Here is a 19,101-nt window from a genome sequence, read left to right on the forward strand (position 1 = left end):
CATCTATAGTGATCTATAGGCAGCAATGCAATAAAAATATTTCTAACAATGTTTTCATTATCTTAGTATGAGCTGTTAAATATCTGAGGATGCCACAGGTCATACTCCTGTTGCACTGCCATATTACTACAGTAGACCAGAAGGGACAAATAGAGTCTTTTGTGTTTTTCCAGTCATCATAGTTTTGAGGTTAGAAGATTGGTATTTAGCTTGTTGCAATTTAGACCTAGATGTCAATATACACTGGACCCTCAAGTTCAGTGGGATATGATATTAGGAACAGAACATTAAAGCACAAAAAAAGAACCTAACCACAGCTAGCAAGTCTTTCCATCTACAAATGAGGCTTTTCTGTGACAGCTTTCCTTTGAAAGCAAAGCACTACCAAATTACATATTATTGATGCTGGCCTGTGAGAGGATCAAAGAGTATTCTTTATGGCTAAAAGAGGCAGAGAGATGAAAATGAGCAACTATGAAAAAAAATCCATGAAAAACAAAAAGGGAAAAAATTACATTTGGACCAGTGGGTAAAAGAAGAAGAAGAAAATCGAGGTGCAAAAAAGAATGTGACATGGTTTGAATGAATGAATGTATGAATTTATTTCAGACAATTACCACATAAAAAAAAAAGTTATTGGTAAACAGTAGTTACAAAAAGAACAAAACTTGTATATAAACCTTCAGAAATGACATTAATTAATGCAAATTGTCTGAAAAGGGGTATGAATAAGCAAAACCCCTTCTCTCTCTAATTGCCCTTATAGTAACCTTCCTGTTTGATTTCTATGCTTTTATCCAAAATTCACAAAAAAACAAATAAATAATTAAATAAATAAATACATTTATACACATACGTACACACACATGTACATGTATATATATGTAGACATACATACATATACACACATATATACATACATGTATATACACACATACACATACATACATACATACACACACGTACCAAACTATATTCGAACCTATATAACAACAACCCCTACTATTAACCTCACCTCTTCATCACAGTACCTGTTGAAAATCACCAGTTATCTGTTAGTTGTTTATTTCTGGCTTTATACATCAGCTGAGCTGTTTGAAATTCGACTAGATCTGGGAGTTTGAGGAGGCAAGACTCTAAAAATAATAAGTTAGTATGGTCGTGGAATACTTCCACACAGTAACTCAAGTAAGGCAAGATAAGTGAGCAATGTAGGATATAAAAAGCAGCATAATTTAGAAAATGTTTGGCTTTGCTGAGAACAGCAATACTTCTGGATATTTTAGACTGAATCTATCTAATATGTGGTTTCCAGCTAATCTTGTAGTCTATCATCACTCCCAGAAACTTAATTTCATTAACTCTCTCCACCGACGCATCATCTATTAGGATTGGCAAATTTGTTTTGCTTTTGCAGTTTCCAAACAACATAAAAAGAACGATTTTGATGAGAGAATGACAGACACAAAGGGAGAGCAGAGTGGGAAAAAGAAAAAAATGCTCATGTCATCCTGTGTCTTGCCTGCGCTTATCTTTATTCCATGTTTCAGCTGATGCTTTTGTCTTCTTCTTCCCCTCACAAACCCCAGCTTTCATTTATATACACACACACACGCACGCACACACGAACGAGAAAGCGTACACACACTGTTAACACAAATTTAGTTTAGGGACCAAAGAACCTCTGGTTATCAGAAAGAAAGAAAGAAAGAAAGAAAGAAAGAAAGAAAGAAAGAAAGAAAGAAAGAAAGAAAGAAAGAAAGAAAGAAAGAAAGAAAGAAAGAAAGAAAGAAAGAAAGAAAGAAAGAAAGACTCATAAAACAAAAACATTTGGCGATGGCTTCTAAATTCACATATAACAAAGTATAACAAATAAATTCAGCAATAGACAATGATCCAGCCCTGGTATTACAGTAAAACATTGTAAATTCTCAGTGTGTCACTGCCAAAACAGCCCAGTGCTTCTTCTTCTTTACAGTGTAGCTCTATAATAAAGATGCAGGAGTTTGAAAGATTGTATCTTATGCAAAACCTTTATGTTTTCTTAACCCATGTAGTTTTGTTGCCTGGATTCTGCTAAAAATTAAGTTAGAAACACAAACACACACACACACACACACACACACACACACACACACACTACACATACCACACTTTCGATGTAACTCGCAAGTAATTCAAATCTGGGTCTCCCATTATGAAGATGGTGATCAACAGCACTGCCACCTGCCCAACCAAGTCCAGATTTTTATTCCTGGGGTCTCTTCTATAAAAATACTTTTTGGTGCATATACGTTGTTTATCAGGAGCTCCATAGCAAATATTTTAATTTCCAAGCACTTGAGAAACAGATGAAAAGTGTAGCTCTCCAAGGGTTCTCTTAACCCATAAATAAACTCCATTGTGTTGGGCTACAGCCGGAACAACTATAAAACAATGGATTTAGAAGCCCTGCTGGCTCCTTGTCTAGATGTCTTTGGTGCTCATTTGTTGCTTCTAATAGATGGCTTCTTTCAACCTTAGGCAGGGCTTAGCTGCTCACATAACTAATACTCGTTCTTTGGTATGGTCCGGTTTCAAGGTATACCACGGTTCTAAGAAGACAGTGTTTCAAAACTACTAAGAAATTCCAGTTATACTGTCCTACGGACTGAGCTGTTGAACGGGGATCCCATGCTGAATTGTGTGTAGGGTGACCCTCCCCATATGCTTAGTGGGAGCTGTCTGTCAGCTGTGTATGTAGGCTGAAGTAGGAGAATCCCTTACATTTATCCAGTTGTTAAAAAAAACAAAGTTAGCTTTTTTAAAATCTTTTTGAGTACCACAGAATAAAATTAAAATAAAAACAACAAATGAACCAAAAAAAAAAAAAAAAACAGGCTTTGGAGGAGAAAGTTAGTTGCATCAGATGAAGCAATATTTATGATTTCACATACGTGGGAGCAAGGTTACAGTTTCTTGAAATAAACATTTGTTTCCAGCTACCAAAATCTTTTTATCATGGGTGGAAGTACGAACCTTCTGTCGATCTATTACTAGATAGGTAGATTAGAAGAGTAGGTAGAGAAGATTGCAAGATGACTTGCCTCAGGTGGTCGGTTTAAAATGTCTGAGCTTCCAATATAAAATATTCATAACACATTAAATAGTTACAGGGACGAAAAAGGGAAAATCGATATGTGGCTCTCGCTGCTGATGTTGTTGAACATGGAAACATTGGTTTTGCCGAAAGAAAAACATCACAAAACACAGCATCTGGAGAACTAGATGTCATGGTTTGAGGTCTACAAATGTTCAGTTTAGTTTATTATGAAACTGCAGTGAGTCACACACAAGGCAGATCTAAAAGGGATTTTTAGCTTTGTGCATACATCAAAACATGCTTTTACTGGTTATTAATTTCAATAAGCACACTGTTTTACCTTTTTTGTAAATAACAATGCACAAGAGGCAATTTTATTAACTGTTACAAAGTCAACTTTAATTTCCATGCACTCAGGCTGACACTCCTTAAAATAGAGTTTTACAGTTCTACAGTTCAGCTTGATCCCTGGGGAAATCCCTTCAAACAAGAAATAAAAGGAAAGAAGTAGTAATAAATACAGGGGGATCACAACACTGAGCTCAGTATCATCATGACTGTAAGGCATCGCCACACTCAGTTTATGAGTGTGTGTTCTCATCACACCTACTCTTCCTCACTCAACTCACACAGACCCCCCACCTCCTTGCTTCCACCCATCATGCTCTGTTTTAACTCCACCCTGTAACTAATGACTCTGGAGGAGACATTGCAGCACCTGCTGCAGAAAAACACACAAACACATGCACATACCCAAATGTATGCAGAAGAGGTGAGGGGGAAGTGAGGGTGGAGAGACTACAGGTGGGGGGTCAGTAAAGTAGGTCAGGGGAGGAGGAAAGAAAAAAAAGAGGAGGAAATAAGATGAAAAAAAGGCACAGGGAAGTGGAGAGAGAAGAGAAACAGGAGGTGCCAAGGACAAAGTGGAGGGGAGAAGAAGAAAGGGAGAGAACAAGGGAGGGAGGTGTGAAGTGTCACTGCCAGTGGTACCATCTCTCTAATTAACATAGTGACCTTGGTCCTGTGGTACTGTTATTGTACACACACACACACACACACACACACACTTGCAGAGGGCTGCACTGTAAAGTCAATGCCGATGTGTTTCCACGAAAAAGGAATGCCTTGATTTGAATTTTAACAAACGGTATTTTTACACTGCTGAATGTTTTACGCGTGTTTGTTTTTACAGGACTTCACATTCATTTCACACATACCCAAACACATTCCCCGTTTTGTTTTTCGGCAAGCCCAGCCTGTAAGCATGGGAAAGCATTGAAAACAAACAGAGAGTGGAATCATTTAAGATGGCATGCATTAAAGGTGCATCAAAAGAATCTGCTTCAACAAAAATATACGCTTACGCAGAAGGAAGACAAGACGGGGGCCAAGACACAGAAAAACCTAACAGTGAGTGAGCTGGCATGAGACAGGAGGAATACAGCTGTAGCAGTAATCATCTTTCAGGTCAACAGTAATTACCAAGAAGACTGAGGAAGTGAGTGTGCAACAACAAACACACACACAAACAAGACGCAATTTGCTTCTCATCTTTATTTTCTTTATTTTTCCCTCGTCTGGTTTATTTCGCAACAAAAACACACACCTGCCACAAAGAAGATTTCAGGCACAAGCTGCAGAATTTAATAGATAAAGGTTTCTCACACTGAATGCAGCTCCTTACACACCAAAGGTGTAATCCTACTTCAGCTCAGCTCTAATTAATTCATGGGTAAAGTCAGGAAGTTACACTAATCATGGTTAACTCTGAGGTTGGCAGATGAATTTTCAGCCTGCTTACACCGTGAGATAAACAGCCCTCAATTTAGCCTCTCAGGCTGCACTTATCTCCTACGTACATCACATGATGTGTGTTACAGTGGGATGGTTCTTATGTTTGCTTTTGCTACTGCACCAGAACTACTTTCATTATTTTCTCCTGTATTTCTGCTCAACTGTATATCTCATCCGTACACCAAAGAGCTCTATGTCCTCAGAACTTTTCAGCTTCCTAAACGATGGGCCTAAATGTTTGAAATTCAAATTCTTCAGTTAATAAATACCCATATGCATTATATTCTTTTAATCTAAATTTAAGATTTTCCTTTCCTCCACACCTATTATATCTCTTCTTTAAAGCAACCGTACAAATCCCTCTCACTATTTAAATCCTCCTTTTCTGGAATCTCAAGTGATACCCCTATTTTTAAAAGAAACTTACACAAACTTGAGATCCTGAGTCTGTGGCTTAATGACGATATTTTCTTTTGCTTTTTTTTGTGTAGAGGCAGAAATCTGATTAAATATGTGTGACCACTTCTTAAGGTAAACTGGGGTTAAAAAAATGGAGGAAATACATGAAAGACAGCCATGTGGAAATGTAATGTTTTTTCTTCCTGTGAATTATTCATTGCCCTTGTTTCTGCAACCTTCGCCCACAAATCAGTGGATTGTGCATTCAGTTGCACCTCATGAACTCACCAATCTACTAGAAACTATAGCGTCCATGAAACTGTTTAAAAGGGGAGAGTTTTATCTTTTTCTTATTTTCTTTCCATGAGGTATAATATCCCATCCATCTCTGCATAAACACATTTCCAAAATTCTATACAAAGTGCTAAGGTGTGTCTTTCTTACTGACCCGCAGAGAAAAGGGTTTAAGTCCAGCTCATTTACTGCAATATTCACTCCCCATCCCAGGAAAAATACACACACAGACACACACACGCTTCTAAAAAGTTTTTTTATGAGCAAAGTCCACTGTAGTCAAAGCATTTATTTGGCATGTATCGGCCAAATTACATGCAAATTGGCATCGGCTAAATAGTCAAGAAGTATTCGAAGATTTTAACTTCTGTTTAGTAAACAATATTGCAAAAAAAAAAAAGACAGCACAAAATTTATCACAGAGTTTGCTCCACAAACTGGATTGAAAACTGTGGGCACAGATTACAAATCTGAGAGCCGTGGTAATAAACTGATAGAAGGGCTTCAGTATTTGGAACTGTTGACAAAACTGCTGCTCTTCCTGCTGTTTGTGCCTTCACAGATTCATTTACTCTGGAAAAGATGAAAATGTGCAGGGCAGTCTCAATCTCTTCATTATGTTTTCAATTCATATTGAAATACAATAAATCAGCTTTTCCCCTTTGTAAATGTATAGAACAGTAATCCAAAAACACAATACGGAAGATGCTTTTTGAGTGTTTTGTAAATCAAATCAATTCAAATACCCCCTTTTCATCTATCCAGAGTGAAAGTGGTTTCCTGAAGGAAGTTTGCAAGGGGAGTGGCACCTGAATGACTCTGAGGCAATGACAAGAAAAAAAACTCCGACCTGATAAAGCAAAGAATCAGAATCACTTTTATTGCCAGGTATGTGAACACACATGAGAAATCTGACTCCAGTTTCACTTTGCTCTCTTGGTACAAACAGATAAGAACAAACAAGCATAGACATAAACAGAAAAACAAAAGCTATGTGCATGTAGAAAAAGCTAAGTAGGTAAATCTGTATGTACATAAGTATCTGGTGTTTATGTCAATTTTTCTTTTTTGTTGCAACAATGCATAGTGCATGGATGAAATAATAAATATAAATATACAGTTTGCACAGTATAACAGTATGAACAGTATATAAAGATATTTTGCAGGTGATGTTACTGATATTTGAGTCCGGTTTTGGCTGTTCATCTCAAAAAATCTCAAAGAGTCATGTTTTTTCTGTGAGAGAAGTTGGGAGACTGATGAGGGTTGAGAGAAAGAGGGGTGTGAAAAAATAAAAACTTTTTGAAAAAGTGCTTAGGATTTCAGGCTGGAGCCAAGATCTACATTTCAACAAGACAAAGACCCGAAGCATAGCTCAAAGAAAACACAGGCGTGATTTATGTGAAAGTTAGCCCAACTTGAAAACAACTGTGCTCTCATGTTTTTTTATCGAACCTGGCTAGGCTTCAGTATTTCTGCCATGAAACTTTCATAGGAAAGGTGTGCCGAGCCAACAGAATCATTGCAGAGGGAGCTCATCCAAGTAATAATTCAATTGTCTGAATACTAGAAAAAATTTGATATTTCTATTCAATACATTCTCTTTTTATAAATCAATTTACAAATCAATTAAAAAATATACTTTTGCTTTGACACTGAGATTCTGAACCATGAAACTGGAAAACCGGGAAGGTTCTCAAACTTTGCACTGTGCTTTGTCTATTAATTTGAACAGTTTGTTTTTGTATGAACCCACAAAAAAAACCACACAAATCTCTGAACATGAGTTAGAATAGCTCAGAAAACTGGCCTTTGCATATCATTTTGTTATTGGCACGTTTTATCCCATAATTATCCAGCCCTTTTTAGGTTTTACTATATTTTCAATCTGAAACTTGATCATCCTCAGATTAGTACAGCACTTTTTCCAAACTTCTGTTCCATCCAAAATGATCAATATTTGTCTTTCTTACACATCTTATCCCTCCATCTCAAAACTTAATTGTCACTTTTCTAGTCCTCTGCTGCCATGTTACTGCTGTCTTTAGCCAAAAACCTCTCAAATACCATACAGATTATATAAATGAACAGAATATTTCCGTCCCAGCTAACTTAATCTTAGAGTACACAGATGAAGGAATGGCTGTTTTCACTTCCCTGAAAAAAAATTATCTCAGTTAGTCTAATTAAAACCAAGATTTTGACAAACCCTATTTAAGCTGCTTACAAAATGTTAGATATTCGAGCTGAAAATGCTGTTAGTGTTAGTGTCTTGCTTATATTATACTGATTCTGTGAAGTTAGGTGCGACTTCAGCAGCTCTCTGCATAATTAGTTCATGACACAGTAAGAAGTAGGTGTAAATTCATATGGAACTGACTCCTTACCCCACTTCCATCTCTAAGGAAAACTCAATCTCCAAGGATTTGATAATTCTTCCATCTATAATACCAGCTACAAATGCCCCCACCCCAAATCTGTTAGGAACAAAATAAGAAATGGAGGCCTAATGAAAAGAGATTTAATAGAGGAGCAAGGCAAAGGTGGCTCAGAGGTTTAATTCGATGGATGCTCCCGGTGCCTGAACACTGGCCCATTTTTAATTGCATTCCTCTCTCATTTTTAAAAGGAAGATTCAGCTTAAATGAATCTCAAAACAAGGCTGGCTATTCAGCGCTGTTCTGTCTTTTTCTCACAGGCACGTAGAAGGATAATGTGATTGTTTTAGTTCAGCCCACATGTTTTGGCAAACACACACACACACACACTGGAGAGTATGTGCTTTCTCTAAAGCCGCTTTGACAGTGGACAAAAGACCCATTAACACACAGCATCATCTGGAAAGCATATGATCATGAAGGCACTGAGTGTTTGTCATATCTGTTGGTAACCACTGTGGCTTTTTGTAATCTCAGGCAAAAAATTCATAAAAGTTCAATCACTCAGAGCTTGAAGCTCAACACTTAAAGAAAGTAATCCTGTTTTTCAGTATGATGGTAAGGCTGAACATAACTCGCTGAGGACACACACCAAAGAAGGTCATAATCTTTTTCAGTAAGTAACATTAGCGTGTAAAAGGTCTAAGAGAGGAGAATGAAACGTTTGTGCAAAATTCTGTCTTCAGTACATTGATATGATGCATGGGAAAGGTAGAGAAGAAGAACAATAGATTTATTACTACAAAAGAGACATTTTTCAAACATCACATATGATCCTCTATAAGGGGCCCGTAGTGTATTTAACTGTAAAAACCCTCCTTCTGCTTGTGTTATCCGTGTTACTTTTTACTTAGTTGTGTTGAGGCTGCAGTCCTTGGGCTGTCAATAACTGTGCACAGAATGTGAGTATAGACTAAATGTGAGAAGGGGATGTAGTCACTGTGGCATAACTCACTGGATTGTGAACTGATGGTTTAAAGCATTGATCTCTGTATTTGGCGTCATCTTGGCCTTTCTGAAGCCAAGAGTGCTGAAGTTTGAACGAGATAAGTTGGAGAGATACTTGAAATTTGATACATATCTTTGAGGCCTAGTATCTATTTAATGATATAATTAGTTTGCAAAAGGAGCACTGGCATACTGAAGAGGGGGATTGAATATTGCTAATGACATCGTAATGACCCGTGGGAAAAATATATTGACTAAAAATGTCCTGAGAGATGATTCTTGAATGGATGGATGTTCCGGAAACATCTAGTAGCCATCAGTGATATCTCACTTTAAGCCACTTCTGATGCTCTTTTGAGAGCATGGACCTTGTCTTCTATATTGTCTATTTATATTTTGAAAATAGATTAAAGCAAAATTTAAGAAAAAATACATGAAACAATAATTACCTACTCCATAATGAACACAGAATATTATTTAACTTTGAACTAAAAGCTGCACTTATCAGTCTAACATGACTCAGTGAACACTAACGCTTATATTTAGTCAGTTAGAATTAGAATGGTTTTGAGCATTCCATTGTTGTCATTATCAATATAATGTTGAAAAAAGGGTATCTTCAGAATCAACAGCCATCAACTTGCCACTTGATTGGTCAAACCGAAAGAAGGCAAACACCTCAACAGCAATAATGAGTTAAACAAATCAGAAAGAGCTGCGTGGCATGAAGCTTACCTTCGCCATCTGTGCCTGGACTCCACTGGCTTTGAGCGAGGCCACAGCCTTCTGAGCTGCTGCAGGGCTGTCAAAGTCCACAAAGCCATAGCCTGCACACACACAAAAAAACCCACAACAGAAGTAAGACAGTGGGAAAAAAACATAAGAAAGAGGAATAGGATGAAAAGAGAAGAAAAAGGAGGCCAGAAAGCATCATGATCAGGCAATGTTCTGTTTAGCAAGTGCAGTGCTAATTTCTATCAGAAATCTGACCCGGTGTTTTGTTTTCAACGCTGCATAAATCTGATATATGAGTCAAAATCAAGTCAGGTCACACATTTCATCAAAGCTGCTAGTTTCACCATTAAATGTGTTTTAGCATAGAACATTAAAGAAAATTGGTGTCGTAACAGTAACTTCTTCCATCTCATCAGTGATACAAGTTCTTTTTTATGGAACTATGTTCATGTTTTGTGATGACCTCAGTGTCTTTAAGTGCATTTAATCATAGTCCTGAAAGAAAGATTTAATGCATGCTCTCCACACATTCTCTATGCATGTGACATGGTGCTGAATAATCTGTTTTACAATGTGATGTCCACTGCCCTCTGAAGTCCTCCATGTAAAATCTCACTGTGCTCCATGTGGCGTTATTTTGTCCTTGTACTACTTTAAACTTCTCAGTACATAATATGTTCCAGTGTTGTTACTAAACTCTGAAAGCCTCTGCAGCACCAACATGAAGAAAAAAAATCACAACTTTAAATGCAAAAATTCAATTAAGAGTCTTATTTAAAGAAATAAAGGCACAAAGGGAACAAGATTCACGAGGGTTTATGTGATAAAGTCAGCGTTAATTTGCGTGTCTGTGTGGGCAATGTATCCATTAGACTTCTGAGACTCTTGGGATCTGGGTTGGGCCCTACCGGAAGAACTAGAGAACAAAAGGTCTGAGCGTGCACAAATTAATCTTTACCTTCAAAAATACTGAATGTCCTGCTGTACTGGGTCACATGGGTGGAGAAGAAAAGAGTGTGTGTCATATGTGAACAAAAGTGAGAACTGCGTGACCCCGTATGAATGCATCAGACAAAGGAAAGTTCCAACACATGTGCGAGATGCCATAAAAAATGTTCAAAGAGAACAACAGCTTTGACAAGTAGTCTTCAGTTGGCTTAAGTGTTTACACGGCTATAAGATCCACATTTCAGAAGCCTCACTTGATACAATCCTCAATGCTAACTTGTTCAAAATGTGGGAATCTGTGTCTCTCTCTTGCTCATACACACACACACACACGCGCTTCTCTCTAAGCATCTGTTCTTGTCTGTCTTTTCAAAAATTTGGAGGCACATTCTGTTTTCCTGATAAGCAAATGATTTATTTTTTTTCTTTATTGTTCAAAGACAGCAAGCTGCTTTCACAGCAAGATCTGCCCTGCACTCACAAATATTTGTATCCTTGCAAATGAGATACCTATAATTTAGTCAAAATAAGGTTGCACAAACACACGCAGGTTCTCCATCCAGTACGTACACATATAATGTGCACACGTTGCTCACTGTGACAAACACAGAATCAGACAAGCACTGATAAAACTGATATGCAGAGAAAACAGTTCCCTAAATACACACTAGCACACACAAATGCATATCGCATACAGAAGCATTCACTGCTTTCACATGTATTCTATATTTATCTAATCAGGGCCACACCAACACAGTGCCACTCACTGAGAATGTGCTTACAGTATTTATAAATCGCTTGGAGAGATGTTTACATTTTATAGCAGATCATTTTAAAATGTTCTGTAAATCAGATCTCACACTAATGATTATGAAAAATAACACCAACAAAACAACACACACACACACACACACACACACATACAGTTCACAGAGGTTAAAGAAAAAAAAAAAAGAGCACAAATTAACAAATGAAGCTTGCACAGGTCGGGTGTTTTAGGGAAAATTATGCTGATGATTTCTTCAACTATTGTAACATAATATTTTATCATTTAAAAAACCTTAATAATGGTGCAGCAGCCACACTAATTTTACTAAATGTTGCATTAAATGCATTGATAGTAAGTCTTTTTGTGGACCACATTTCACCTTCCAGTTCGATATGACTTCAGAGAGGCACCTTCACCCCAGGCGATTTCATTTCTCTTTCAAACTACAACTGAACAAATAAATGAGATCATTAGAAAATTTGGCTGGGTGACAAATCAATTTAAGTTGGTTGAAACAAAGGCAAATAGAGGTCAGACATTCAGACCAAACATCAAACAGGAAGAGCTGCTCACTGGATTAAAACTCACATGTTGAGAACTATGTCCTAAACTATTATACGGAAGACTGCAAGCCGACATTTAGTCCACTCTTCTCGATAAATGAGTGACAACCTGCCTTCAAACTCCAACACTAGTCGCGGTAGAAGGAGTTCTAATAATATTGATGCATTACAGTCAGCGTCATGGTGATGGATATTATTCTGCTTTGTTATTATTACTAAAAGCAAAAAAAGATAGTACAGAAACCAATTCAAATATAATAAGAAAGCTACCAACAGCTTTGAGGTGGAGGGTTTGCATTTATGTTAACAAAAAGACTACAGACGTAAATACTGAGAAATACTGAAAACACAGAAAAAATAGCATCTAATTAAAAACAAAATACATATAATAAACCAAACAAACTGTCCACGACCAGCATACTATTCATCATCAATAGCAGCAGCTTGAGGTGCTAGTAGGAGATTCTGTGGAGTGAAATCACAGCCCAGGTGTAATCTTGTGATTACACGAGTTTACAGCCATCAAACCAGAGGATTGAGTTTTAATGTGAAATGTAACCAAGAGTCACTTCTGGGAGCTGGTCTGTTTACAGTGATATACCGATCAAATGCGTCGTCTGTATTACAGTACCAGAAAATTGAATTTGTGTCTCAGGAGCCTTGTACAGGCTCTCTAAATAAAATATTGAGTCACTGTAGATGTTGGCATGTAATCTAGCACACTTAAGTTAGTCTAAAGACATCTGAGACTTGCTGTGTATTTTACACCTCTTGTGTGGATTGAGTGTTGGGTCAGCTGCAGCAACATGACACCTATCACCAGATACCATTTGTACTTTTACAGGCATTGATGATAAGGATGTTTTTTGTCCAAGTGCCAAACCACTGATGAGTTTGGTGGAACAAAGCAACATTCTTGTAGAGAATGGCACTTTTGTTTTGAACCTTCTTATGACTCAGGAAGATACCCGTGTTTTCTGATAATGTATTTGTCCCTCTTTACAGAGAATTAGGGGTCAAATAGTAACAGAAAAGAGTCCAGGACCTGGTAGGAATCCATTGTCTTGCTCAAGGGCTCTCAAGGATGCTTGTTGAGTCAGTGAGGATATGCCTGCCTCCTGCACTGATGGACAGCATTCCAAATAACTGATGTCTGCCTCGGCTCTACATGCAATTTAAAATAACCTGCATAGTAAACTCTACCCTTTTTGGTTCAGTGAAAACTCTCATCTTATGTAAATGTAAATGACAGCTTCTGTAGGCATAAAAGTGAACAAAAGAATGAAAATGATATTTCTGAATTATATAATCTCTCACATTTGCACCCTGTCATTTCCATCTGTGGTCTTCGGACGACGCAGAGATGAAAATTTATCTTGCTCAGTCAGCCCTGACAAATATTCCACTCATGAATGAAAAAAATAAATAAATATAATGGAGCACATATGTAAACAAAGACACAGATGGAAGCGCAGATAAGCATCAGAGCTCACACACGCACACTAATGCACACATTCACAAGATCCCATCCAATCTCCTGAGCTCCCAGAGTTCCTGGCCTTGGGCCATTAGAATAGGATAACTGAGTACAGAGGGAGGGGGACTGAGAATGAGAGGGGTGGGAGGGGGGCAGAGGAGGACTGGGCACATGGAGAGGGAGGTTGCTTGTCTTTGGGAAATGGAAATCCTTTACAATCTAAAGTGGTTTCCTCTCCTTCCTCCATCCTGTACTTTGTGCCCTCTCAAAGCTCCCACAGTGCTAACTAGAAAACTGTCAGCATGAGCTTGCTGCAAAACAGGGAACTTTACCAAGGAAATCTTTTCATTATTTCAGAGGAAAAGTAAACTTTGTTTGTTTGCTTTATTAAATAAATCAAATCAGAATTATATAAGTAGTATATAACGGCATTAATATGTTTACATTGTTTATGTGGGAAGCACGTGTTTTTCAGGGGACGAAGAAGAAGTTTAAAACATTGCTAAAATCTGAAAGCTAAAGTTTTTACATGGCAGCATAAGTATGGAAACAGATGGACTACAAACTGACTTTAATTATTTACTTCCCTTAGTTTACAGCTCACACTGCACCTCTTTCGCTTTCCTCTCTGACAAATCTTGCTGAAAGAAAAAAGAGGAGGCTGTCTGCTAAATCATCAGTTTCAAAGGGTCCTCTTCCTTTTCTGTCAGCCCCAGGTTATTTTTACCCCCTCCCTCCACCTCCCTGTGCATCCGCCCATCCATCCCTCCCTTTCCAAGAGAACTCTCTGTGCCAATTTGTACTCTCTTAGTCACGCTAAGCACTTATCTTGTCCCCACTGAACGCCTTTGCAATCAAACCAACACTTATTCGGTTGTACGGCACTCTAATGGCCGACTGATAATGAAACTCCTTCGTTGTGAGTTAACAACTGGCTGAGAGACGTATGGAGACTACACCACAAGAAGTAAAATTGCTAATGAGGGTTACAGCCTGTAAAGGTACCCTTTGCTGCTACAACTACAGCTAGTGAATTCAGGGTGATCTGTACATCAAAAATATGTTTTAAAGGTACAGGGTTTTAAAGATGTTAAATGTTTTATTTTGAATATATCCAGAGGACAATACAAATTATGATGCTGATATAGTGAGTACTCATGGTGCTTTAGGCCTTGCACTGCAAACAGAAAATTTAACGGTCAATCTTCTGTATTAATGATTTTTCAGCCAATTTAATTCATTTCTAGACAACATGGTAAACATTTAAACAATTTTTATGAAAAGGAATGGCCACTGTACCTTTTACATTCTTACCTGCTAGGGAAATGGTAACATATCCCTTTGCTGGTTTTCCTTTGGGCACTGTTCATGTGGTATCATAGGAATTACAAGCCATGAATATCAAAATATGTAAGTCAGAGCCATACAGATTATTCTGTCTCCCTATTCATGTACATTTATTCTAACTCCTAACCAAGTACTTTTAACATCAGACTCCATTGTTTACAGATGAAGGTGAAGTAGAAAAGAAAAGAAACACGAATGAGAGGGAAGCAGAAATGTACATGTCAGTTGAAAACATTGTGCAGGCAGAGTCTTTTGGGTGACAGTATATTGTTAGTGTTAGAAAGGCTAGCAAATAAGCACCTGCCACCATGTGTCTGTGGCCAAGTAAACAATGTTGAGACATGGAAAATGGGCATCACATTATGTAGATGTAGGATGTTGACATGCTAACAAATCAAAACTAAAGTTGCGGTATGAAACTGCAACCAAGGCAGGTGTTTCACATTTTATTATGTGACTGGGTTGAGCAGCACGATGTGGAACTAAATGAATATAAACACAAATGCCTATGTCCCTGATAATGAGCCTAGAGCTCATTCCACTTTACTAAGAAAGTATAACCTGAAGAGCAATAGCAGTGCAGACTGCAAAAGTGACCATTACTACTTCAGCTACTCTACATCAGTATATCTACAGCACAAATAAAAACACTGCAGTATGAGACCTATTATTTCCCAAGATATATCATCAGTGTACATTAACATATTTATTGATGTGTACTTGAACTAAACTGAGAAATACAGATAGCATTAAGTAATGTAACATCTGCTACGCTATTGTTTAACAAACTATTGATTAGCACTAAAGTGACAATTACAGAATTTGTATTTTGAAACAGAAAACAGGGAGAAAAAAACACTTTACCGACTGATCATTAACTACCCAGATAAATCATGGGAAATGAGGGCTGCCAATACAGCCTATAACTTTCTCTCATTTTGAATTCTGCATGAAATTTTACGTATCTGTCAGGATGGAAATGACATTTAGTAGAAAGCAACTGGTTGTTTGGCATCTAGTGGCACCTCACGAGGGCACAGAGTGGCAGGAGTTCAATTAAAATTAGCTTTACAGGCATAACTGTACAACAACCTGTCATAGGATTTACGCTCTGTAACCATTTTAATTTCTGTCAACGACAACTAACAATCACAGATTAACAGTTTCAACAAGATGTACATGCCCAACCATCAGTCTTCACAAATTCAATTTTAATTAATACTACAAGGAAATACGAAGCCATAATTGGCAAACATAAACATTATGAAGAGGAAGCACTAAAGCAGGTTTAGAAACAGGTAAACCCCATATCAAGAAACACTGCAGAAAAACAATGAGTTGAGAAAATGGAAGAATAACCGATATTATCACAGAGTTTATAGAATGTTCTGCCTTTCCTTTGGCTATGCTGTAATGACGTCAGGAAAAGCATTCCAATATGCCCTCAAAGCTCAAAGCCATATTTGATTATGTGATGGTGAAGCAGGTACTGGAGCGATGAAATTCGTATGATTTATATAACTAGCCAATTACAAAGATCTGAGATAATATCTGAAGTAAGAGAGTTTCCAGGAGAGCTTCAATAAGATTCAGTTTTCTCATTATAAAGTTAAGACAATCAGGGGTGTGATCATTTTCTTAAAAATATTCTATCTTAAGCAATCAGAGCAGAAGAGCAGCAAGTCTAAGAAATCCCATTTGCATCGTTGCCATCAGAACCAATCAGACTGGGATTTCCTTCACTCATACTGTTGAAAACTCAGATGATGATTACAGGACATTTGTGCGGCTGTCTTTAAACCCTGTTGGTATACCTTTGAGCACAGCGTCGGCAGATGAGCAGCAATCACACTGAGCACATGCTCTCGTGTGCCTCTTCAGAAGCAGATGACAACAATCACATTGATTAGTGCTTTGTTCAGACCACTCCAACAATCAAGGAAAACCTTCTCAAAAGACACTTGAGTGAACCTCACTCACCACTGCGACTATTCAAAACACACTGTGGCTATTGTATGGTTCTTCACTTTGATTTGGCCTGTGACAACAATGCCAAGATCTTGCTGTCAAAAGCTGCTTAACTCTGAGTATCATTAGGGTGCTGTCCTGAAATCCCGTCGTTAAGTCGTTAATCAAAATAAAGATAGCCTTGTAGTGCATCGTTTGAACAGATTAAAGGATGACATGGACTTTATGGCAATCAGTGTTGTTGTGCTGTACACAGCTGAAAAAAAAACACACTCTTCCCACATTGCTTAATACACAACTCCCAGGGAAACACATGGACTTGATTCTTGTGTCACACTGCTGGCATTTTTGTAAAAAGCCCCCTGGGATGATTGATTGGGAATGAAAAAAGTACAAAAAGAGGGGATTTATAATACAAAAAACTATTCCTAGCAGTACACACTGATTAGTTTGCCTTTAAGCTGACCAAGTAAATCAATTTTTAATTGATGCTTTCCAGACCCCCATTTAATATCAGCATCTGGTTTTGTGAAACGTCTTTACAGAACTGAAAATAACCAAACTGTATACAGTCAACTGATAATCACTCACCTTTACACTGATTGGTGTTTTTGTCCAAGATGGCCTTTGTTGACACAATCTTACCGTATCTGTAAAAAAACAACAATGAAACATTCTGATTAGCCGTTGAGCTACTTCTGTCATTTTTAACATCTGGATCAATATCAGCTGTTCTTTGGGTCCTCTGCAAATGTTTAGCTAAGCATGGTTGAAGGTCTGATGATCAGTCACATCTTAAAGATTTCCAAAAAACAAGGGTGGAGTACCATAAAAGTTTGCATCAACAGTCATGTGGAGAATACATTTTAAGAGATTCTGAGAATATCAAGTCAATAAGTGGCTTTGTCGACACACAGATGATCAATCCAAGGTGCATACACAAATTCCCTTGTTCAAGAGTAAATAGAAACACATACTTCTTGTTTTGAGGAAAGGAGACTTTTAACTATGAGTTCCTAGTCGACTTCCTGGATGGAATCATTCCGCTTCCTTACTGATTAGAGTTTTTTAGGCTGTTTTTGTTGGCTTAAATTCTTTGTTGAGAGAAAAATAATGACGTGTTTGGGCAAATGCTTGGTTATAGTTAAAGAAATATATGGTTTATTCAGATGCTAGGAAGTATTCACTGGCAGGAGAATATGCTTTAACGCTCAGTGGTGGATGGGCCTGACATTTGGAATTGTAGTCAGGTGATTTGATTGGCTGCTGCCACTTGAATAGTGAAGTTATCTTAAATCTTATTCAAACATTGCATTGCTGTGACAGAAAAGAATTGCAGTGCACCTCAAATTCTATTTGGTAACGAAAGGTGTCACCTCAATAAAAAATAATGAGAAGCAAGACTGTTAAAGCTTGAAAAGTGTAGATGAGAGTCCTGCACTACTGGGAAAACAACAGTAGAACTCGATCTTTGACCACCTAAGAATAAACACATCTCTCAAACAGGACTCATCGCTCTGGGAGAAAAGCAGATTGATCTGACAGACTTACTGGATATGTGCACAAGTTCTTCACAGTTGCTTTCTATGGTACCACCATGGTACCAACATCTAATTTTGTCAACATGCCTTGACCACATATTGTAATGGGAAGGAATAATGTTTATATTTCAGCAAGATGGATTACCTTAAAGTTTAGAGAAGATGTTAATGTTTTCATCAGAATGAATAGTAATTATGCTAACTTATTTCAACCAATGGTTGTAGCCATTTCAGTTACTGCAGTACATTGATATATCCAAAACAAGTTACATTTAATCCCCCTCAGCAAAGGTTTCTGTTCAGAGCTAATTACAAAATGTTAGTATTCTAAAATGCTAAATGACTGCAGCAAATGTGGTGAATGTGATATCAGCTTAACATAAGGACATTACCACTGAGACTACCACTGTTTTTTCCCTACTATTTATCCATTCTGTCCCATTTCAAATCACTTCCATAGGCCTCAGAACACAAACTGTATGTCCTCATAAATGATGATAATAACCAGACATTTGTATGGCACCCTATCCTGCTAGAGGGGCCAACAAGAGAGACAGACAACTGCTCTACCTCTTTCTGTCTGTTCCCTCTGCCAACTTTTAATGTCCTCTGCCCGTTTCGCTACCTTACTCTCTTTGTTTGACACCCCCGGCTCTCTCTTTGTCTTTCTCCCTTATTTCCCCCTACATCCTACTTCTATTCTCCAGCTCTCTTTTCTCAGGTTCTCAGAAAGAAGTTAATAATGTTTCTTATCGGATGAGCCTTTCAGCGCTCTTGGAAAGAGGGAGAAAGAGAGGA

General features: G+C 37.7%; 1 protein-coding gene across 2 annotated transcripts in view; it reads right to left on the reverse strand.

Moving 5' to 3' along the window:
* LOC140316721 (RNA-binding motif, single-stranded-interacting protein 3-like) overlaps positions 1 to 19,101 on the reverse strand; it is a 123,430-nt gene that overhangs the window by 61,823 nt on the left and 42,506 nt on the right. For both annotated transcript variants that reach the window (XM_072394665.1, XM_072394664.1), the window contains exons 3-4: positions 17,354 to 17,412; positions 9,691 to 9,782 (exon numbers count right to left, since the gene is read on the reverse strand). In XM_072394665.1, the coding sequence (XP_072250766.1) occupies positions 9,691 to 9,782; positions 17,354 to 17,412 (151 nt within the window). The remainder of the gene's footprint in view (positions 1 to 9,690; positions 9,783 to 17,353; positions 17,413 to 19,101) is intronic.

This window comes from Leuresthes tenuis, unplaced genomic scaffold (assembly GCF_036924035.1).
Source record: "Leuresthes tenuis unplaced genomic scaffold, fLeuTen1.0.hap1 SCAF_10, whole genome shotgun sequence".
Taxonomy (NCBI): Eukaryota; Metazoa; Chordata; class Actinopteri; order Atheriniformes; family Atherinopsidae; genus Leuresthes; species Leuresthes tenuis.